This window comes from Ornithorhynchus anatinus, chromosome X2 (assembly GCF_004115215.2).
Source record: "Ornithorhynchus anatinus isolate Pmale09 chromosome X2, mOrnAna1.pri.v4, whole genome shotgun sequence".
Taxonomy (NCBI): Eukaryota; Metazoa; Chordata; class Mammalia; order Monotremata; family Ornithorhynchidae; genus Ornithorhynchus; species Ornithorhynchus anatinus.
In genome coordinates this window covers 22,355,176-22,379,864 of record NC_041750.1, presented here as the reverse complement: position 1 = coordinate 22,379,864, position 24,689 = coordinate 22,355,176, and the positions used below count along the sequence as shown (strand labels likewise).

Here is a 24,689-nt window from a genome sequence, read left to right as displayed (position 1 = left end):
ACTAGATCACCAGGTCCCACATGGGGCTAACACTGTAAGTAGAAGAGTATTCAATCTTCATTTTACAAATGAGCAAACTGAGGACTTATCCAAATTCAGAAAGTGGCAGAGCCAGGATTAGAACCCAGGTCCTCTGATTCTCAGATCCATGATCTTTCCACTAGATTATGCTGTTTCCCATTGACCCTCTAATGAGGGAAAAAACAGGACATCATAATGGTATTAAGCTCTATGTGACAAGCACAGTGCTAAGCACTGAGGCAGGCACAAGATATGGGAAGCGGCGTGGCTCAGTGGAAGGAGCCTGGGCTTGGGAGTCAGAGGTCATGGGTTCAAATCCCAGCTCTAACATTTGGCAGCTGTGGGCAAGTCACTTAACTTCTCTGGGCCTCAGTTACCTCATCTGTAAAATGGGGATTAAGACTGTGAGCCTCATGTGGGACAATCTGATTACCCTGTACCTGCCCCAGCGCTTAGAACAGTGCTCTGCACGTAGTAAGCGCTTAACAAATACCAACATTATTATTATTATAATCAAAATAGGTACGGTCCCTTTCCTACAAAAGTGCTCGAACCCTGCAATTTCTGAATTACAACAACCTCCTCTAGACTGTAGGCTCATTGTGGGCAGGGAATATGTCCATCTACTTTTGTCTTGTATTCTCCCAAATGCTTAGTACAGTGCTCTGCACAACAATAAGTGCTCGAGAAATACGATTGATCGACTCAGTCTAAGAAGCAAAGGGATGAGGAAGCAGGCCCAGAAAGGTGAAGTGACTCACCAAGAGTTACACAGCAGACAAGCTGCGGAGCCAGCATTAGAACCCAGGTCTCCTGACTCCCAGTCCCATGTGTTATATGATATACCCGGTTTCCTATTTAATAGTAATAATAATGTTGGGATTTGTTAAGCACTTACCTATGTGCAGAACACTGTTCTAAGCGCTGGGGTAGATACAGGGTAATCAGGTTGTCCCACGTGGGGCTCACAGTCTTCATCCCCATTTTACAGATGAGGGAACTGAGGCAGAGAGAAGCGACTTGCCCAGTCACACCGCTGACAAGAGGCAGAGCCGGGATTCAAACCCATGAACTCTGACTCCCAAGCCCAGGCTCCTTCCACTGAGCCATGCTGCATTCAAGAGAATGACTAGTCGTCTTTGGAGTTACTTTTATAGCACATGAATTTTATAGACAGAGTTTATGTGATTATGAACCAAATATAATTGTCTGACCCCCCAAAAGATGCCCCCATAATTATCCTTTGTCTCCCTTGGCTCTGCTTCCTTTTTGCTTATTTTTCCAATATTTTCCAATGTTTCCCGCCTCTTCCCTGTCAGTTTTCCTGCTCCGGGCACCTCCCCCCATCTTTCTCCGTGAAGAATTTTCTTGCTCCCAAGGCAACTCCAGACTCAAAAACGTTTGCAGGTTTCTGATCGAGCCCTGCATTGTTCCCAATTACGACCTCCTCCTCGAAGACAGCCACCCCGCCATGGTCACTATCAAATCTTCCATGGGTCTTTCTATCCTGAGTATAATCTAAAATCTGAATGACCTGTGTATAGATAAAGCACGGGAGGTCAAGTCTTGGAATATGCTTTTGTAATCAAAATATTCTTCGCTGGTAAGCTGCCATATCCAACAAAGAGCATTGTGGAGCACTTTTCAAGACTAATTTATTATACATGCAGGGAATAGATTACCAAAGTGTGTAAAAAGACTGTACATTATAAACTATAAGTTTAATGACATTTAGAGGCTGGAAGGGGTAGGCACAATCATTGCCCACATAGCACTGTCATCTACAGGAGAAGGCAGACTTTTTTTTATGGTACTTATTAAGCACTTACTATGTAAGTAGGGTAAGTAGTAAATTGCTTCAAATCTGCCAGACATCAACTCTCCCCATCCAGAGGTCTTCTGAAGTCCCACCTCTTGCAAGAGACTTCCCTGACTCACATCTTTCCTATTCAATCAAAGGTATTGACTTTTTACTATGTACACTACAATAATGTTGGGAAACAAGATCCCTAGCTACAATCTAAAAGCTTTGGCACCACCTTGGCAATTCTGCACTCAAAACCTCTCAACCCACTGTTGTACATATCGATTCACGCAAATCGATTTGGACACGTTTCCTTATTTTCATTTATATTCCGTATGTACCTTTTCCCCCGCAGATTATAAATTTCTTGTGGTTAGGAATTCTGTTCTCTACTTCTGTTTTCCTCTCCCAAGCACTTAAAATACAGTTTGCTACACTCAATAAGCATCCAAAGAGTACTACTTTTTGGCCAATGAAGTGAACCCTGACTTGTGGACACCAATTTTCGATAATCAAAAAACTATTACCGAATTTTTATTGTTTCCCTTTACAATAAATGAGTGCAGATGAAGAATTTTAAATAAAGACAGACATCTTCAAGACCAGACTAAGATGTTTACTGCAATTAAACTAGTTAAAATTCACTGCAAAACTTTTATTATCCAAGAAATTAATGTTATATTCACAATGAGGTTTGTACATGAATTGGGAAATAAAAAAATTGTTTTTATAAAATTAAAAATCAATAGTATACAATATTTACAGTTAGGTATACATAAACATACCTTATCCTCCAAATTAGTCTAAACTGTACCATGTAAACATGCAGTAAACATACACCCACAGAGAGTAGGCTATAGTTTTAAATGAAGGAGAGAACAGCTTCACACAATATAGGGTATTCTACCAAGTATATATTTTTACAACAAAAAACTACCTTGTGATTTTGTCACTCATCTTCAAACGTCACAGTACATTAAGTATTTCTATAATAGAAATGAATCCCTGATGATAAACCTATAAATGTTATATAAAAAGCTTGTCCCAGACTTCAATTCACTAACTGGATTTTCTGGAAGATCTTATTTAAAATTGCCTGCCTTAAAAAAAGAAAAAATCCATAATCATTTTCAAGAATAAAAGGAATAGGATGTAAAATGAAGCTTCCTGGGGAGTGAAGAGAAAAATCTTTTACAATTCAGAAGCATTATTTCTAAGTCAGCTGCCAACCGTCACACTCTTAAGACAGTCAACAATGGGCAAGACCATTTTATTACTACTGAGATCTTTTATTAAGGATTTGGGGTTCAATACCTTAAAGTCAGCCCTAACTGCATAACTCTGAACCAAGTAGGCTTGAGCTCAGCCTTTACGGAAGCCCAATCGTCCTTGGTGAGATCTTTCTTTTGGTCACTTCTGCGAAGTTCCAAGCCAAATGAGACCCTACCAAGAAAAAAAATTAAATCTAACCAACCTGTTTTTAAGGCTAACCTTGCCCCTTCTTACCGGCTCAATGAAGCCCTTGGCATTATAACTACGTGTAACCCAAAAAAGCAAATTAATCCAATCCAAAATAAACCAATCCCATCTAAACAAGCATCATTCATTAGAGCTATGAAACTTGACAATGGTATCGTTTGCTTTTCGTCCTTAAGACACTCCTTTCTCAAATCAGCTTAAAATAAAGTACTCACAGTTCAGTTTGGATGGTTAAAACCAATGCAGAAAAAAGTTAATGTTTAAGCATGTTTGAGGAGTGATTGTAATTGGCTCTTCAAGAAAGCAATCATTTGATTACCTAAGAAATTTATATACAGCTCAATACTTGGTAGAGGAGATAGATGAATACAATTACGATATGAAAGTGAAAGTTGGATTCAAATCACTATTGGAAATAGTATATTTCTGTAGGTTTCAACACTAAATTCTTTGTTTTATTTACTTAAATATTTTCTCTTGAGAGGCTGTATTCAGGTTAACGTCAAGGGCATTTACTGGTGCAATATATAAATTTTTTTAATAAATAGGTTATTCATGCACTCTTGACTTACCTACAATATTTAAATTAAAAACTACAACGACATAACCATAAGGCTGCTAAAAAAAAAAACAACAAAAATCACTTCTGAACCAGCACCTGATTATTGGAACCAAATGGTATGCTACATACATTTAAAATTACAACATACAGCTTCCAGTTCAGGATTTTTAACAGGTACCAAAATTAACTCGTAATACCAAGAAAGTGTTTAAAGTTCCATATATGTACACTGTACACAGAAAATATGAAATCAAGTCCCTTAACTCAGGGCAAAAGATAATTAATAGGTCAGTAATTCATTAATTTGAGTGTTTCCACTAAATTAATGGAATCTTAACCAGTATATCTAGTCGCTATATTGGAAATATTCCAAAATTAAACATTACTTCCTTAATACAAATGCAGGGAAGTTGATAACTATAATACATTTAGACAACGAATCCATCGGCAATTGTCCGCCAAACTCCACTACACTGAGGCCACTGCATTCCCTATATAGAACAGATATCCATGAGTTTTAAAAAAAAAAAAAACAACCAAAAAAACCAGCAACAACAACAACAAAAACAAACAAAAAACACTGACCATCAGCAAAGGAGGAACAGAACATGGCATCTGTATCTCCGTTAACATTTGCAATACTGACTCCAAAAAGGTTATCATAAACCCTACTCACGCCATGCCAGAGAAATCTACGAATCATGCATGAAGAAAAACAGCAACATGATTCTCTGTCATATATATGGAACTTACAGAATGTTTAAGAACAGTTAATTGCAATAGATGCAGTTGGCTTTTCTTGGGGACTTGCCTAATTTCTCCTTAAATCTGACTTTGCCCATTACTTCACCTACAGATTCATTCAATCGTACTTACTGAACGCCTACTGTGTGCAGAGCACTGTACTAAGCGCTTGGGAAAGTACAATACAACAATAAACTGTGACATTCCCTGCCCACAAAGAGCTCACAGTCTACAGATGCACTGGTCTCGCTTCCAGGGGGCAAACCCAACGGTAGGTTGGCAAAATCCTACAGCAACAACCGGGATCTTCCTGGCACTACCAATTTCTGACTCGGTAGCCAGTCTCCAACAGAGGGAGTAGCCGTTAGCGATTTGGGGAGTCAGTTCCACATTCCAGAACTCAACTTTGGTTACCTGAGCTCAGCCGATGGCATTTTTACCATGAGTCTGACCCTTCGATCGGGCCTCCTAAATCTTCCTGGGAGTCAGTCCAAATTGACAACAGCCCTTCAAGGTTGCTAACCACCAAATGTGCCCCGTTCACCCCATTTTTGCTCAGGAGCCTGCCCTCAACTTCCCTGGGGCCACAGGTGAACTAGGGAGGAGAAGCCTGAAATGCAGTCCGTCAATCCGATCGAGGAGTTCACACCAAGATTTTCTGGGCAGGCAGATAGGCTATCGTTCCCAAGGCATAGGACCTGTCTGCATGGCAAAATCTCACTTACATCAGCAGAGGTGCAAACATTACAGTTTGTCCGATGCACACCTATGTGATCCTAACTACACTTTATTTCCTAAAAAATCTTTTTTTCAAATATATATATATATATATATATATATATATATATATATCACTCATTCCGGTGTAGATTTGGCCAGGGGATCTCATTTAGAGTACTTGAACTTGGCCACGCATCTCAAGTACTCTAGGGCCAAAATCTCATTAAATCATATTGACTGCGCCGCAAATCAAGTGGTGAACGGTCTCAGAGCATGTTTGATTCGGGTAAATGTTGCCCCAGCAAAAAAATACAAATAAAAATCCATGCTATTGTTTTTGAAAATAAAAAATTTTTATAGATCATCTGACTGGGCTCAAATAAATCCTCCCAATAGGGAGCTACTAAAATTAAAGTTTTCAAATTTGTCTGTATGTTTTGGCTATATTACTGTCAAGCAGTTATAGATGTTTATGCCAGTTATATTGAATTTGGATACAGTATACAGCGATGTCCAATAAGCTGCCAGCACATGCAAAATGGCAATTAGGGAAATTTATGAGCATAGACAAATTATTTTTAAAGTACTAAAGACAAAGGAAACAAATTGACTGAACAGCAAAATAAAAAAAAACAACAGAGGGGGGAAAGCATACTAAACATTTTGGTTCTGAGATGGGGGCAGTAAATCAGTTATTTTAAAATACTCTACAATTCTATTTTGACATTACAGAGAAAAATGAGTACCAGACCCTCTTTGGTCCACATGCTCATAATTTTGGTTTGGTGAAATCACCAGTTTTTTTGTTACTTTCAGAACTAAAGAAGACAGGCCTCAAATTATATACTCCATGATGCACTATTTCACTGTGTACCTATAAAATTCAAGAGTTCCTTAATATCCCATCTAGAACTAAACCAAAATTCCTGTCACCACTTTAATGAGCCCTAAAATTCTTAGGATGGCTATCATATTTTCCTTTAAAATGAGATTGTATGCTTTTTGTAGGCAGGGAGCGGGTATACCAACTCTTGTACTGCAATTCTTCCAAACACTCAGTACAGCGCTCTGCACACAGTAAGCATCCAGTAATTACCATTGACTGATTAAAACTAAGCAACAACCACATCTAATTTAAATTTCAAATGAGAGGCTATTTCCATCAATGTACCCTATTATTCAGTGATGTCTTCCAAGGCCCTTATGTAACACACTGACCTTAACATTTTTGTCTTTTGGCAGAAAGTGTGGATTCAAAGACGTTAGCTGAAAAACAGGGCTGGGCTTCCCCAAAGAATGTTCAGACATGTCTACTTTCCCGGAGGGTGAGGGGGTTCAGAAGCAACATCTCGACCGTGCCCCCAATTCGGTCTCCTTTCAATATCACCAGTCCCCAAAACCTGGCCCCTGAAAGCTCACGAATTTATCCCGGCTACTGGGTGCGTGGAGGAAGCCCAACACTGTAAGAAAACCCCCACCAAATATGGTTTTTGTAAGCAAAACCTAGTTAACACTAACATAAATCTTATGGAGAAGTTTACCCCCTCACCCCCCATCTCCAACAGATTGGTGGGGAGGGGAAATAAGCAAAAGCCTGAAAAAGTGAGGAAAAGACTATTACTAAAATTTTAGAGAACTGATTACTTTTTAATACAAGCGGGAGCTCTCTTCAAGGTTTTGCATGAATGTTTAACTTGGACTTAATCTCTCCATCTTCAAGGGAAAAAATATCCGATTTTCATATAAATCCATTAGATCAAATATTCAATTTTCAATTTTTAGTGTAAGATCTGATAATCTTCCCATTCTTTCTTTCCTCCCTTTCTTGCAAGTTCTACTTCTTCAGTTATTGGACAAAAAAACGTAGTCCAGAGATGGATGAAATACAGCCCATGGTTCATGCCTAATCACAAACAACTGGCAAAGGTAGGAGAAAGCTGGTTCAATAGATATCAGCATAGACATTACAGAGTCAACATCAAGGTACTGACATTGACTCTGATGCAGTGACATTACCTCACATTGATATCAACCCTGACAAATGCTGAATGCCAATAAAGACTCCCCATTATGAAAACCAAAAAACAGACAATTTAAAAAATGATTAAAATAAAATCACTTGTATTGATTTCTATTCTCAAGCCCTCACCTCCCTCAAAAAATCGAATTTTCCAAGGTTCCTCTTGATATGATTCTTATACCATAGTGCTTAAAGGATTTTTTCAGGATTAGTTACGTTCTCCAAATGGATTTGCTTTTTATTCTTTTATATCTGTTAAAAAGGCCATCTTCATTCTCCAAATCCGGCAGCCCTAAACTAATGAGCAATTCTACAATAGAGGAGTATACTTGCATCAGATCTCAACTAAATGGCTTCTGAAGCCAGGAGAAAAAAGACAAAGAGAAACAAAACAGTTTTATCAATCTGACATCATTCCATGGGTGCTTTTGAAAGTGAAAAAATAAATAAATAAAAAATAAAATAAAAGGATGGAAGGTTTGCTTGGGTATCATGATGCCAAATGTGCCCTCCAGGCCTTGGCTATTCATAGATCTATTTACACGGATTCCGCATGCTATCAAGCATCCTCTATTCCACCCCACTCATCTTACTCTCCACACTCTTGTAAACAGCAATTTCTAACATTTCTCAAAATGTTCTACACCAAAGACAATTTTACATGCACACCACCAGACTTCCTGGTGAACTTGAAAAGAAAAACAAAGGACTATGTCTTTTCAGAGCTAAACACCTGAAGCTCCACATACCGAAGCGTGGAAGCTCAGTTTTGGGTTAAGTAGAGCTCTCACAACATATCGATTATCTTACTGATAAACTCTTGTAACTCAAACTTTTTGTTCCATAGAATTGTGACACTCTGGTTTCTCTCCTAAAGCAGGCTCTCTGCTTGTCCTCAAATGTTTTTTCCTAGTCTATTCAGATAACTCTTTCAAGTTAGGCAATATTCCAGAATAAAAGATTTGCTTTTTTAAACCTCTGTTCATAACAAGCTTTTGCTGTACCAAGCTAACTCCTTGAAGGTGATAGAAAAATAATGAGCTTCTCTTCAAAGATACACAAGTATTTTCTTTAAAGGCCTTAATGGATGCAACATGCATTTCAAACATCCTGAATACAAAATTTATAGGGCATTATTTAAATTATAAAGTGACCCATAAAATCTACGTCTCCATGATTGACTTTTGAACATGAACAGATAGGAAATATGTCTGAAAAAAATATTTAAAGAACTTTATTTCACCGGTGGTAACGACTGACGTGACTAGGGTAGGAATCTTTAAAACGGTCTCGTTTCCCTTTAAGGATTTTCCCATTGATTAAACCAAATTACACCATGTCCTTGACGCAGAGCTGGGCCTCTGTCCTAAATTCCAGTAATGCTCAATATGCAAAATCAAGTCATTCATCCCACACTGAATGAGCTATCACTCAGCAATCTTGGTGGGATTCGGCTAGAAAACAGTAAATCTCACTACTTTACCTGAATTGGTGTGAAATAAATTCACAGCACGCTGCTAATTCTACACTTTCAAACCATCACATGATTAAAAAATATTCAAGTTTGGCACGCATCAATTCCTCAGAGATGTCCCTGTAGATTGCTCGCAACACTGTTAGCAACAATTCTCCTCCATCTCCACCGTTAACCTGATTGGCAGCTAAACAAGGTGCTTTTTCTTGTAGCTTCACGTACAGTGTATGGAGTGCACCTTGCCTGAGACAGAGGCACATAAGGTGCAGTGCAATAGTGCAACAACTTGAACACCAGAGGGTAGTTTTTCCATTTTCCCCCCAACACAGCACTCGTCCTCTAGTTCTGAAATGCACATCCGCAGATTCACGTGCTTCCTCTTGCACAATCACATATCCTCCAAGCACAGAAACCATTTCCAGGGACTCTTTTTTTCTGCATTTCCTCATGAGATTGCCTTAGGAGAAGTGAAGAGTTTCCACAAGAGCCTCAAAGGGTAGCAAGGATCCTCGAAAAAGAGATGATTAATGTCAACACCGTCTGTCCGACCCCGAACACCAGGGCTTCCAAAGGGGCCATGTTTTTTCCCGCTACTCTGTAAATGCCAGCTACCGCTGCACCTGCAATCAACCGAGAGATATAATTGGGAAACAATCAGAGAAGCAGAAACAGAGAATGCATTCATTTAGATCTCATTCTTATTCACACAATGAAATGATTAGTTCACCTAGGGTCCAGACTCTCTGACGTACAAATCGTCTTTCAAAAACGCCTACTGAAGCCCAACCTGCCCCTCCTCACAATGTTCAATGGCTTTCCCAAAGTCTCCCACAAAAAGACAACCCCTGTGACTTCTGGTTTAAAGACTGGTCATCACCTGGCTGCCATATAACCAGCTACCCTTTCCCTTTGCTCTGCCCATCCTATTGGCAAATTCTTTAAACCATTACAATGCTTGCGATCCTCACTAAAGCAAAGCTCCTCACTCGGTCAGTCAATAGCATTTGAGTGTTTACTGTGGGCAGAGCACCGTTCTTTGCCTTTGGGAGAGACAACAGAACAAACAACGGACTGCCTACAACGAGTCTGCAGTCTACAGAAAGAGTTAGAGACCGGGATCGTGTCTCATCCTTCTGAATATTCTTGAAGTAGACACTTGGCCAATACTGTTGATGCTGATAGTTTATGTCTTCATTCAAAGAGCTCGTGGATTTCAATGGATGCTAGATTAGCCTGCAACGTCACCCAGGCAACATACTACTCTGTTCTGGTGCCAATTTTGTAAATTTCCAAGTATAGTCTCTGAATATTTTATAAGACAACCGGATCACTCCATTAACACACAGCACGGCAGTTGAGTTTCTAAAACTTAACCTTCGCACAAGACTAACCAACATCCTACTGCCAAAGGTTTAACCCCTGAAGAGTAGGATTGCTGTTTCCCATGTCATAGAAAAATGCCGTGCACTCCCATCTTGTGTCATCCCATCTAGTCTCTGATCCACATGGCTAGTGTCCCTTTCACATCTTGGGGTTTATCCCACCCCAGGAAAGCTTCTGATTAATGCAGTGGAAGACTGAAAATGAGGGAGAAGGGGAGGACCAAAAGAAGACTGAATACTAACAAGCCTGCAGAACAGTTATAATTCTAAAACGATCTAGTTGCAAGATTTTAAATGAGATGATGAATAATCCATTATAGTACTTTATTACTTAACATTAAGGATGCTAAGAGCCAAACGGATTCTAATTTGAACTAAATCAAATTATAAAAGAATTATGTTGCTTCTGAAACCTAATTACAGTAAGAAATCAAGTAAGCCTTTTTTCTTTAGAGAGATCTCAAAGAAATTCAGCCAAATTAGTCAAGATTATCTACTCTTTCTTTTTTTGAGAAGTGAGAGTTTCCCTGAGCTTCCCTCTTTGCTGGTCTCTCAGCTTCCAGTCTCTTCCCACTCCAATCTAGAAAACACGCAGACTCTTCATGTTTAACCACCTAGAATAAGCATTTAACAATCACTGGAAAATTACTGCCTTCTTCCGGAAAAAAAAATGCTCATTGTAATACATTGCACACCCCTTACCCCCACTGCTATATAAGAACCCTGGGGGCAAGGATCATGTCTAACTCTACTGCTTAATATGGAGCTCTGCACAGCACAAAATAAGCACAACAAATACCGGTCACTGACAGACTGACATGGAGATATTAGCAATTCACCTCAATTTTGGTCATTCATTTTAAAAGGACTTAACTTTTCAGGTGCTGTTGTGGGGGGGCATCACACTACATTTCTTTTACATTTCTTGCTAAAATGAACTGAATTTACAGAAACCTTGACTCTGGGAATAAAGTCTCTACATTACCAATTAGTGCTGCCCAAACAAAGTGTAAGTAAATACTTGGGTATGAGTCAGGCTGAAAAGCATACTTTTGCAAGACCACACTCTTTTGACTAGTAACTTAGAAAATGAAAACAGCTCTGAAGAAATGATTGAGAAAGTATGCATGCAAAAATAGCAATTTATAGAAAAACAATGCCAACTTACTGGTAATCATTGCTCCAGTTACAGAGGCCAGAAATCCAATGCTGACCACAATGACGGAGATTACTCTTCCTTGCTTATGTCTCTGCAGCATCACAAACATCAACACTCCTGCAGCGCCGTGGACAAAGAGTGAGGAGAAGAGGGCCCAGAGGAAAACCCAGTACCACATTTCTGAAAGGAAAATCAAAGCAGTAATAAGTCTGTCAAACCAGTTATCTGAAGAGCTTTAGGCACAAATGGCACATTTCAAGGTACTGGAGGAAAATCCAGTCCCACGATACTGATCATTCTGGAGACCAAGTAAAGGCAGGAGAGATCAGCCTTCAGCTTCTGTGTGTTAGCCGTGCAAGCACCTCACGATACATTCTACAGGAAGATCCAGCTGATACAGTCTGATACCTCACCCCAAGTTATTACCAGAAGCAGCTTTGTACACCTGGTCACTTCCCGACTCCCCAACTCCAGGCCATGTGATTTAGTAGTAGCAATAGCATTTAAGTGCTTACCGTGTGCAGAGCACTGTACTAAGGGCTGGGAAAGAATAACAGTGGGAATAAGACAGGGCCCCTGACCCTCGGTAGCGGCTGACAATCTTTGGTCATACCAAAGTCCACCTGAACCCTGAATTCAACGTTTCTCTGGGTGACTCCAATTCCTCCCCTTGCCCACAAGCATCATGTCCCCCGACCAGAACTGAAATCACCCAGCAAAGATGAGATGCGATGGCTGTGTCAACAGGAATCTGGGACGGAACGTGATTTTGGATAAGGCTAAAAGTACCTTTATGCATCTAGTTCCACAGGGTCATGAATAAGTCACCGATATATGTATACACATTTCTGTCCATCTAAGTAGTCATTTATCTGGAAAAACGTGCATATTTTAAAAGGTTAACAGCACCTATAAATTACATTCGGCCTTGCAAAACATCTCTTCAAACAGATATTTCTATTGAAGAATGGTTTGGCCCAGTGAAAAAGACCATAAGATGGGGAATTGGGACACTCAGATTCCAATTACAGCTCAGCTACTAGATTGCTTTGAACTTGGGCAAATTGCTTAACCTCTCTGTGCCTCAGTTTCCTTCCTCTATGACTGTGACTGTGGTGGACGACAGGAATGTGCCTAAACTGATTTTCTCACATCTCTCCAAAATGCACAGCAAACTGTAAACATTAAACACCATTAGTGAAATATTTAAAACTGGCATGCTCAATAATGCTTAATAATGCTCAATAACGAAATGCGCACTTTTCGTTTGAAAAAAAAATCCTTTAACTTTTCACAATGGAGCTACTTATATGGCATTTTATTGTAAATACAGTACTTTCTTTCCTGAGAGTCCAAACAACAAAAATTTAGAGCTCTACGAATACTGTGTTATTCAGAGCTGTGTTTAGATTTCACCCACTCCAATCTGACTAATAATAATTTCAAAGTTGAGTTAATTTTGGGGCATGCTATTTTACTGCTAAACTGTGCTGATGAAGGGGGGAGGGGGCAGCAGCAAACCCTTCTCACCTTCCCACACCTCCCACTACAAGAAAGCCCACCACTAAGCAGCAGCCACTGCCAGCTTCCAAGTTAGAACTGAAATTATATATATGTGTATATATATGTATATATATGTATTTAACACTGTTGTGTTGACATGGACACGTGAGACAATACATTTAGGATAAAAATCCATTTGAGTACAATTACTTTTCAACAGCTTATTACTTCCCAAATAGACTTGCTCTTTAAAGTGGTTTTTCATACTTAATTGCATCAGAAGACCAGGATGGAAGTCCCTTTGCCCATCCATAAAACTCGAAAGCTTCAAAATAAAGTGCAGCTGCAAATGAATCTAGTCCTAGATTCATTTCAACAAAGCTATGCCTACCTAGTTCTAGGTGCTGTGGGTTTTCACTATGATTTTGGCTTCAACATCCTTCTGCAAAGTGAGTCCAATTGATACAGCACTCTGCAGTGTTGGAAGCAACACGGGAGGATACGCATGTGCCACTGGATTGGGTGACAATTACAGAGTGAATTTCCTTTAATGCCAGGTTTTGGAAGACCCCAGGCTATTTACATGCCAGAACACTTGGTTCTCTATTTCCAAATGCAAAATCTAAATAAAACCTTTATAACCAAGGTATTGCAGGGTTTCAAGTTTCCGCTCAATGTTGGTAGTAAACATGCAGATATTGCTTCAACAAGGTTTCTTAATGGAACAGTATATGATATAATGGAAATCAATCAAATGGAAAACCAAGCTCTGCCTAATTTCATATTAGTAACCTTTCGAAGAAAGACAATTCGCTCCAAAGAGAGACATATTCAGTCACCACAACCAGCAAGTTTTATATTCCCGACATGGTATCACGCTGATTCAAACACTCATCGAGTCCCATGTGAGCTGGCTGGGGACAGGGAACGTGTCTACCAACCCTGTTGTATAGAGAACAATACCATACACTATATAGTTTACAAAGCCCCACTGGATGGCATAAATTACTTTCAGTTGAGAATATATGAGTTGTTTTTTGTTTACTTTGGAAACAAAACCTAATAGTGCCCAATAAGTCAAAGAGGCACATAAGGCTATTGATCAACTCATAAACGTTACTTAAAGAATATATTTTCAAGTCATGATCCCATGAAGAATGGGGTTGGAGATAGTAATAAAAGTGCTACAGATTGAAATGAATATTCCCTTCTAGAAATAAAGGAGGCAACAGAACTCTGGTTTGAAAATGAATGTTACCTGGAGCACACAGTTTGCACCTTAAATGTTAGATGGATATTATTGGTTATACTGAGAAGGATCAATTTTATTTCTCCCCCCCAACCCCAACGCAGCAAGAAAAGGGGCTGAGAAGCTGAAACATCCAGAAGTAGGGGCACGCCAACTTGGGCCGTGCCATCAGTGGCCAAATTTTCTGAGCAAAGAACCACCTGGTGGGCAGGCTCAGCAAGAATCCTGGAAACAGCTGGCAGACACGGGCAGCAAAGACCAGGCAACCACCTGCCAGTCCACTCTGCTATGGCTCGGGATTAGCGTTATGTGCCCTGTCCCAGCTGCACGGGGGCCAGGATTAGATCTGGTGATACCAGGGCGGGTGTCCCAGCTGCAAGGTGGTCCAGGAGATCAGGACGGCTGTCTCAATTGCATGGTGGTCCAGGCGGCCCAGGGGAGATTTCCCAGCTGCAAGGTGGTCCAGGCATCCAGGACAGGGGTCCCAGATGCACAGTGGTCAAGATTAGGCTGCATTACATCTTTTGAAAGATGGCATGACAGAACTCCTGCCAGGGAGCACACAGTGACCATATGGAAGTGGCAGAATCCCATATGTTCATGGCTGCCAACTTCCCCTTCAATCACCCCAGTTACATTCCCCAGTGTGGCCAAACTATGAATGTTACTGACGCAGAGAAAATAAATTGGGTTAAAAGAAAGTAATCCCGCTTTCCCATTTCCAAAGTAAAAAAAACCCTTACTTGAGACTCCAACCACCCAGAGCATATTCATCTAAACTCACTTAAACACTATTCTGACACCCAAATATTAACATTCTAGTCCTCTCACTCACTAGTATAAATGTCCAGCTTTAGCATGGAAAGTCATGGCATGATTTTCCTTTCCTCCCTGTTGCCCAATCTTTCTCTCGTAATTCTGTCTTACTCTTTCTAAATTGCTCAATTCTTTTGTTGGTTAATATTTCTTCCTCTTCATCTGGGTGCATTTCTACTTATTAGTTCATCTTTGTCTCTTTACTCCAGCCTTTCTACTTTGTCCATCATCTCGCCTCAGTTTTCCTTTTTACCTCCTCTTCCTCTCTACTGTATTAATCAAATTTATTGAGCGCGTACTGAGTGAACACTGTTCTAAGCTTGTGCGACAGTAGTTGGTAGAAACGTTCCCTGCTCACAAGGAGCTTAGTTTACTGTATGGTTTTCCCAACTGCCGTAACACTGTCCCTTTTCCAATTCTCTTCTAACTCCCTTGCAATTACTCCCCATCTCAATCCCTCTTCTTTTGCTGTTTTACTCTCCTCCTTGTTCCTCTTGTGGCACCATTACTTCCTTTGTGCGCTCTTTCTCTCAATTCCTATCCCACTCTGAGAATTTCCCTTTCCCACCTTCTCTCTTTTCTGCAGTCACTGTCTGCTTCAGTGAGGGCCCGGTCCTGCAGCACAGACCTGGGATGAAGGCCAATTTCCCAGGGCTGCTGCTGTGGGGGACGGAGCGATGGGGTGTGGAGGGGAGTGACTTGATGAGCAGGTGAGATGGACAAGGAGGTGGCCAGCAGACACCCACATTCGGGACCCATCTTTCCACTCCTCACAAGCCTCCCATGGCTCCCCACCAACCTTGTTACTGCTTCACTCTCAACTGTACATCCTTGAAGTCAGGAAATGTCTAACTCCTTTAACTGCGCTAAGGGCTTAGCAGAGTGTTCCGCAAGGTAGGGGCTCGATGAATGCTACTGAGCGATTCGCCTACCTCTGTCCCACCATCACCCCACTGTGGTCCTCACATCCCAACACAACTTGACAGACCTCAGTTCTTCCCACGTTCAAAGCCCTCTTAAAAATCCCATCTCTTCCAACAAACCTTCCCCAATTAATTCCCATCTCTAATGCCATATCAAGCTGGCAATCCTGCCACCTGGGTTTAACTCTGAGTCAGAGTACTCAGGGACAGAAAATTTTACATATAAAAAAGAGTTGAGGCAGGATGTGAGCTCTCTGCCCTTGGTTTGTTAAGGTCAACTTTCCTCAGGTTTCTTTCGGTAATTTTTTTCCCATTGCAACTAAACTCTCAAACACACATCCTTTACATATTTTATATCTTTCTCAATAAAAATGTTTCCATATTCCTCAGATTCACTAGTGGTATTTAATGACACCTAATCAAGCATTTTAGAAGCTCCTGGATAATTGTTGTAGTAAATTTTCCACCTAGTGAATTCATCCAACGTAACTACACCAGGTGTTTGACATCACAGGTCCCTTCTCCCTTGCCCTGATTCTCCCATCACTCTCGATAGCACCATTATCCCCTCTGCCCTTAAATCCCCATTTTAGAGTAATATTTGATTCTTTTCTCTCATCTGCACTCCTCCTACAACCAATCTGTCACTAAATCCTGTCGACTCTTCCTCAGCATGAGTTCCGCACATTTGCCCATCTTCTCCACTCCTACAACCACAGCTCTAAGACAAACTTTTCTTGGCACCAACCTGGTTTACTATAATAGTCTTTTTTTGGTGTCCCTACCACCAGCCTTCCCCTGCATCAGTGCCTACACCAAACAACAGGAACGATGATTGATATTAAACACCAATTTGGTCATGCTGGTCATGACACTAATAGATTTTCTTCAAGAAAAATGATCAGTGCTCCCTGTTGTCCTTGTACCGAGTTAACTCTGACCACAAACTTCAAGGTTTCTACCAACTAGCTCACCATTCGCTAAGCTGTCTTCTCTACCTAGTGTAAATCTTGGGACCAGAATTTCTTTATCTATAAATCTTGTGTTCATGTTCATCTTCACACTAGTTTTATGTGCCATTTTACATTCCTTTAGATGTTCATCTTTTTGTGTGTTTGTCCTGCTCTCCCTCATATTGAAATCTTGGGAAGGGAGAATATGTTTAATTCTTGGTAATTTCCTATAGCAGTCTACCCAAAATTAGTGCTTAACACATTCTACCACAACCCAATTGATGCTACTTGACATCCACACAGAAGACAGGATAAACAGGAAGGATAAGACTCATAATTTAACCGGCTGTTTAAGTCCCTTCTAGCACGAAAAATGTGCCAGAAAGGAGGATTTTGATAACAGTTTGGTGTAAATTCCTTTGGAGCTAGGGGATTTTAAGCACAGACATACATAGGAGAAGTCGATTACTTATTTCGATCCCTCTAGCTCTACGTATGTTCTGCTTTGTCTCTTCCGCTAGACTGCAAGTTCCTCATGGACAGGGAATGTGTCACTTCTTTACTCGGTACTTCCCAAATGCCTAGCCTAGTGCACCACAACAAATGGGAACACTGAAAATACTACTACCATTAATCAAGAAATGTTGTAAACATAATCAACTGATCAATGGTATTTACTGAACACTTACTAGGTGCAGAACACTATACTAAGAGCTTTGGAGACTACAACACATGGAGTTGGCATACTCTTTCCCTGCCCACGTCATGTTAGTTCACTTTTCAAGATGATTTCTTAGATGGTAAGCCCCTGGAAGGCCAGAGACCCCGTCCAAGTCCCCCCTTGCATTCTTTCCCAGGGTTTAGATCTGGGGTTTTGCAAACCATAAGCACTTAATAGTGTTACTGTTTTCCTTGAAGGCATCCAGGTGATCTATAATTCAGATTACTCTCTTCAAATATCCATCTGCCCACTCCAGGAAGCTTTTTCTTCAGAAATTAGATGTATTCATTTGCTTTTTTTTTTGGAAGAGAGGAGGATCGTGATACCGTTCAAAACAGTCTATACTACTTCTTAATGTAAAGTGTTTTTAAATAGTGATGGCCTATAAAAATAAATGACAAATCCAAAGAATGCAATCATTTAATTTTGTTGTGTGTGCAACTGGCATCATATATACTGGTCTTCAAGAGGTAATTGAATCACCCCTGAAAACATTTTAGAGAATACATTCCTTGTGAAATTAAAGGTAGGCTTTTAAGGACAGTTACATTAACAAAGTTTCTTCATTAAAGAAACATGTCTTTCACATTAAATGAGTCATGAAGCAAAACTAAGCTACTCAGATCCTATTACAGGGCTTCTAGCCCAACATTTAATTATCTTAACTCCCTACTATTCAGTAATTAATCCCAATTCTTATACCTATGAATGACTAAAGCAAATAAGAACCCCTCCCCCCCCCCCCCAAAAAAAAATGTGACACAAAGGTATGGAAAAGCAAAAACAACTCTGGTACAAGCTACTGACACCAAGTTACTCTGTTCAAGACAAACACCTTTATCATGATTGGGTCAGACTTACTGCGCTTAAAGGGAGCCTAAAATATCCAGTTACTAAATATATTGCTCTTAATTAGTAAAAATTTCTTGTGCTTTCCTTTTTCTATAGGAGATGATTGTAATGAGATTTTGAACCCATTACTGATCCCACCATTCCAGTCTAATTCACCTGCAATGCACTGGGGTAGACAGAAGGTTACCTGGCCACAATCTCTGTCCCACAAAGGGCTCACAGTCTCAACAGGAGGGAGAACAGATATCAAATCCCCAGTCTACAGATGAAGAAACTGAGGCACCACAAAGTTATATGACTTGCCCAAGGTTACACAACAGGCAAGTAGCAGAGTCGGGATTAGTTTCCAGATCCTCCATCTCCCGTGGCCGTGTTTTTTCCATTTGGCCACTCAGGCTTACTTCCCTAAAGAAAAAATAATTTAAGCCCCCCAAAATTACAGGAAACAAAAAGGGAAAAAATAAAGAGGTTTACCTCTAAAGCCAATGCCTCACAACACTCCCTACAGCTTAAAAAAAAAAGCACCATTCCTATTCAGTGACCGCAACCCCATCTTTAAAGATTGGATAAATTCACGTATTTTGGATTGCAGAGAAGGGATGCATAGCAGAATGGGGATTTTATGTCTTTATTATACCTCACATTTCCCCCGGGAAACCTTCCTTAATCTATTTGCCCTCCTTTCCTCCCAAATGAGTCACCTGAGCACTAGAGTTCTCAACCCTAAAGAACTTGGGTTCGTTCATTCTTTCAATCGTATTTATTGAGCACTTACTGTGTGCAGAGCACTGTACTAAGTGCTTGGAAAGTACAATGAAGTGAAACGATTCCTGCCCACAAGGGGCTTACAGCTTAGCTGGAGGGTGGGGGGCATCCCATTCTAGCCCTTCTCCCATGGCAGCTATGTACCTATCTTTAAATTCTGTTGTTTCCCCCATCTATAATTAATTTTAGTGCTCGTCTGTCCTGCTAGACTGTAAACTACAAGTTTAGGGACTCTACTCCCTCTTTATACTCTCCGAAGCACTCCGTAGCTGCACAGAGCAAGCACTCACGAAATCCTACTGATTGTGATCCTTCAGAACGGAATTACATAAAATGGGGGGGAAATGAGCTCTTTCGTTGGCAAAGAACCCTTCCAAGTTGAAGACCTGGTTGCTGCTGCAATCTTCTGCAGACTGAGCAGCAACCGGCAAGCTGAGACGGAGGGGAAGGATGAAGGCCGAAACCAGATCGTAGGGTACACCTTTTCTTCATCCCAAAGGTGGAAAGGGGCCTAATGGAAAGGGCAAGGGCTTGGGAGTCGGCCCATCTGGGTTTCCATCTAGACTTCCCTCTAGACTGTTAGCCCACTGTGGGCAGGGATTGTCTATTGCTTTATTGTACTTTCCGACTGCTTAGTACAGCACACTGCACACAGTAAGCACTCAATACGACTGAATGAATAAATCGATGAATCCCGGCTTCAGCCCTTGCCGGCTGTGTGACCTTGAGCTAGTCACCTGACTTGCGGACCTCAGTTTCCTCATCTGTAAAATGAGGGTTGAACCCCCACCCTCCCTTCCGTCTCAGACTGTGGGGCCTCATTCATTCAATCGTGTTTACTGAGCTCCTATCTTGTGCAGGGCACTGTACTAAGCGCTTGGAAAGTAAAATACAGCAGTCGAGAGACAATCCCTGCCCACTTCTATGGGATAGGGCCTATGTCCGAGCGGATTATCTGGCGCTCAGCACAGTGCTCCGCACATAGTAGGCACTTACTAAGTAGTTACTAGGATTATTCATTATTTAAAAGCCTCCCACCAGCAAACAGGAGGAAGGGAGCAGAAGCAGCATGGCCTAGTGGAGAGAGCACGGGCCTGGGAGTCAGAAGGTCCTGGGTTCTAATACTGGACCCACCACTTGTCTACTCTGTGAAACTGGGCAAGTCACTTCACTTCTCTGTGCCTCATGTTACCTCATTTGTAAAATGGGGATTAAGACTGTGAGCCCCACGTAGGACAACCTGATTACCGTGTATCCACCCACGGGCTCAGGACAGTGCCGGCACATAGTAAGCGCTTGAATACCATCGTTATTGTGATTATTATTCTCTGTGTCTCGAGTTCCCTCATCTGTAAAATGGGGATGAAACCTGCAATGCCCACGTGGGGCCACCTGATTACCCTGTATCCACCGCAGCGCTTAGAACAGTGCCTGGCACATAGTAAGAGCTTCACAAACACCATCACTGTGATTATTATTCTCTGTGTCTCGAGTTACTTCATCTGCAAAATGGGGATTAAGGCTGCGAGCCCCACATGGGGCAACCTGCTGACCTCCTACCTACCGCAGTGATTAGACAGTGCCTATTTTTGTTTTCTTTTGTTCTCTTTTGCTTTGCTGACTGCCTCCCGTTTAGACTGTAAGCCCCTTATTGGGCAGGGATGGTCTCCCTCTGTTACCCAACTGTACCCCCCAAGCGCTTCGTACAGTGCTCTGCACGTAATAATTACAGTATTCGTTAAGCACTTACTACATGCAGAGTACCGTTCTAAGCGCTGGGGTAGATTCAGGGTAATCAGATTGTCCCTCGTGGGGCTCACGTTTTTTTAACCCCCATTTTTACAGATGAGGGAACTAAGGCACAGAGAAGTCAAGTGATTTGCCCAAGGTCACACAGCAGACAAGCGGCGGGGCCAGAGTTAGAACCCACGATCTCTGACTCTGCACATAGTAAGCGCTCGGTAAATAACAATAATGATGGCATTTGTTGAGCGCTTACTATGTGCAAAGCACTGTTCTAAATGCTGGGGGGGGGGAGACAAGGTGATCAGGCTGCCCCACGTGGGGCTCACAGTTTTCACCCCCACTTTACAGATGAGGTCACTGAGGCACAGAGAAGTGAAGGGACTTGCCCAAGTCGGCACACAGCCGACAAGTGGCAGAGCTGTGACTCCCCAGCCCGGGCTCTTGACGCCGAGCCACGCTGCTTCTAGTAATAATAATAATAATAATAATAATAATAATAACGATGGCATTTGTTGAGCGCTGACTACATGCCAAGCACTGTTCTAAGCACTGGGGGGTGATACAGGTGATCAGGTTGTCCCACGTGGGGCTCACAGCTTTAATCCCCATTTGACAGAGGTCACTGAGGCCCAGAAAAGTGAAGTGACTTGCCCAAGGTCACACAGCCGAAAAGCGGCGGAGCCGGAATTCGAATCCACGACCTCTGACTCCCCAGCCCGGGATCTTGTCAATATTGAATGAAGGAGCGTCTAGCACACAGTAGGTGCTTGAGCGACGTCCTTATGGTTTAGTATTAAGGGAGGGGGGCTGGGGAAAGACTGGGAGAGGGAGATTAGATTAGATATTAGGTATATGTTAAGCGCATACTATGTGCAGGGCACTGTTCTAAGCGCCGGGATTACCCTGGATCTCCCCCAGCGCTTTCTGCACACAGTAAGTGCTTAACAAATATCAACATCATCATTATTATTATTATTAGAGGGTCATCAGGTTGTCCCACGCGGGGCTCCCAGTCCTCATCCCCATTTTGCAGATGAGGTCACTGAGGTCCAGTGAAGCGACCGGCCCCCAGTCACCCGGCTGGCAGAGGCGGGATTCGAATCCACGACCTCCGACTCCCCAGCCCGGGCTCCTTCCACCGAGCCACGCCGCTTCTAGGATTGAAGGAGCGCCTCAGTGGCCTCATCTGGAAAATGGGGATGAAAACGGGGAGCCCCACGGGGGGCCACCCGAGGAGCCCGGGACCTCTCCCAGCGCTTAGCACAGTGCTCTGCACCTGGTAGGCGCTTAACCAATACCAACATTATTACTATTATTATTACTAGAGGGTCATCAGCTTGTCCCACGCGAGGCTCCCAGTCCTCATCCCCATTTTGCAGATGAGGTCACTGAGGCCCAGTGAAGCGACCGGCCCCCAGTCACCCGGCTGGCAGAGGTGGGATTCGAACCCACGACCTCCGACTCCCCAGCCCGGGCTTCCAGGATTGAAGGAGCGCCTCAGTGACCTCATCTGGAAAATGGGGGTGAAAACGGGGAGCCCCACGGGGGGCCACCCGAGGAGCCCGGGACCTCTCCCAGCGCTTAGCACAGTGCTCTGCACCTGGTAGGCGCTTAACCAATACCAACATTATTACTATTATTATTACTAGAGGGTCATCAGCTTGTCCCACGCGAGGCTCCCAGTCCTCATCCCCATTTTGCAGATGAGGTCACTGAGGCCCAGTGAAGCGACCGGCCCCCAGTCACCCGGCGGGCCGCGGCGGGATTCGAACCCACGCCCTCCGCCTCCCCAGCTCGGGCTCCCAGGATTGAAGGAGCGCCTCAGTGGCCTCATCTGGAAAACGGGGATGAAGACCGGGAGCCTCACGGGGGCCCCCCCTGCTGAGCCCGGATCTGCCCCGGCGCTTAGCCCGGTGCCCCGCAGGGCGTCGGCGCCGAACAAATGGCAACACGCTCCGAGCGACGTCCTGAGGGCGGAGGGACGGGGAGAGGACCACGTACCGGTGAGGGTCCTGAGCACGGCGCCGTGGGCCCAGAGGCTGAGGACCTGCTGCACCGACAGGTTGACGGAGGCGGGGTCTCCCGGCTCGGTCCGCATGGTGGAGGGGGTCGGGGGGCCGCCCAGGGGCGCGGCTCTCCGCCACGCTCGGGTCCAAGCCGGCCCCCTCCCCGCGGGGGAGACATTGAGGACGGCGGCGGCGGCGGCGGCGGCGACGGGAGGAGGAGGAGGAGGAGGAGGAAGAGGAGGAAGAGGAGGAAGAGAGGAGGAAGAGAGGAGGCCGTCTCCCCCCCTCCCGCCCCCGCCGCCCTCCCTCCTCCTCCTCCTCCTCACGGGCCCCGCGGAGAGGCCGAGGGCAGGCCGGGATCCGAGGCGGGAGCGCGGCGGAGCCCGGCGGCGGCCGACGACGCCCTGCTCATCGCCGGCGCGGGACGAGGAAGGGCAGGACGACGACCCCTCAGCCCCGCCGAGCCGTCGCCGCCGCCGCCGCCGCCATCTTCTCCTCCTCCTCCTCCTCCTCCTCCGACGGCCGCGCGTGGCGCCGTGCGCGCGCCGGCGCATGCGCGCGCATCCCCCTCCTCCTCCTCCTCCCCCTCCCCGCGCTGGCTCCTCGCCCAGCCAATGGGCGCTCTCCCCGCCTCCGTCCCCCGCGGGGAGGGGGCTCCGGCTGGTCGGGCGCATGCGCGCGCCGGGGGGGGGGGGGCCGGCCCGCGTGCGCGCGCGGAGGGGCTCCGCGAGGGCGCGCCTTCCTTCTCCCCCTGCAGGTGGAAGGGGGGGAGGAGCAGGCGGGCGTGGCTCAGGGGCAAGAGCCCCGGCTGGGGAGCCCGAGGTCACGGGTTCGAATCCCGACACTTGGGGGACGGTGGGCGGGTCACTCCTCTGGGCCTTATCTGCAAAATGGGGGGAGGACGGGGAGCCTCGCGTGGGACAACCGGATCACTCTCAGCGCTGAGCACAGTGCTCTGCACAGAGCAAGCGCTCAACAAATACCGACACTTTTATCATTATCAGTATTATTATGGTGTTTTGTTAATTTGATCAGCGCTTCCTTACGTGGCTCGGTGGAAAGAACCCGGGCTGGGGAGTCAGAGGTCATGGGTTCTAATCCCGGCTCCACCACTTGTCAGCTCTGTGACTTTGGGCAAGTCACTTCTCTGAGCCTCAGTGACCTCATCTGTCAGATGGGAATGAAGACTGGGAGCCCCACGTGGGACAACCTGACGTCCCTATATAATAATGTTGGTGTTTGTTAAGCGCTGACTCTGTGCAGAGCACTGTTCTAAGCGCTGGGGGAGATACAGGGTCATCAGGTGGTCCCACATGAGGCTCACAGTCTTCATCCCCATTATATAGTTGAAGGAACTGAGGCCCAGAGAAGTGAAGTGACTTGCCCACAGTCACCCAGGTGACAAGTGGCAGAGCCGGGACTCGAACCCATGACCTCCGACTCCCAAGCCCGGGCTCTTTCCATTGAGCCACGCTGCTTCTCTATATCTCCTCCAGCACTTAGCACAGTGGTCTGCACAGAGTAAGCGATTAACAAATACCAACATTTTTATTACTATCAGTATTATTATGGTATTTATTAATTTGTTAAGCGCTTTCTTACCTGGAGAAGCAGCGTGGCTCGGTGGAAAGAGCCCGGGCTTGGGAGTCAGAGGTCATGGGTTCGAATCTCGACTCCACCACTTGTCAGCTCTGTGACTTTGAGCAAGTCACTTCTCCGAGCCTCAGTTCCCTCATCTGTAAAATGGGGATGAAGACTTGGAGCCCCACGTGGGACAACCTGATCACCTT

At 43.9% G+C, this 24,689-nt stretch overlaps 1 protein-coding gene across 1 annotated transcript; it reads right to left on the bottom strand.

Moving 5' to 3' along the window:
* Nucleotides 1–2,420: 2,420 nt before the first annotated feature.
* On the bottom strand, nt 2,421–23,090 carry TMEM170B (transmembrane protein 170B). Its single transcript, XM_029052788.1, has 3 exons — nt 22,895–23,090; nt 11,375–11,545; nt 2,421–9,444 (listed from the first exon to the last, which is right to left on the bottom strand). The coding sequence occupies exons 1-3, from the start codon at nt 22,989–22,991 to the stop codon at nt 9,314–9,316; spliced, it is 399 nt and encodes a 132-aa protein (XP_028908621.1). The 5' UTR covers nt 22,992–23,090; the 3' UTR covers nt 2,421–9,313.
* Between the last annotated feature and the right edge of the window lie 1,599 nt (nt 23,091–24,689).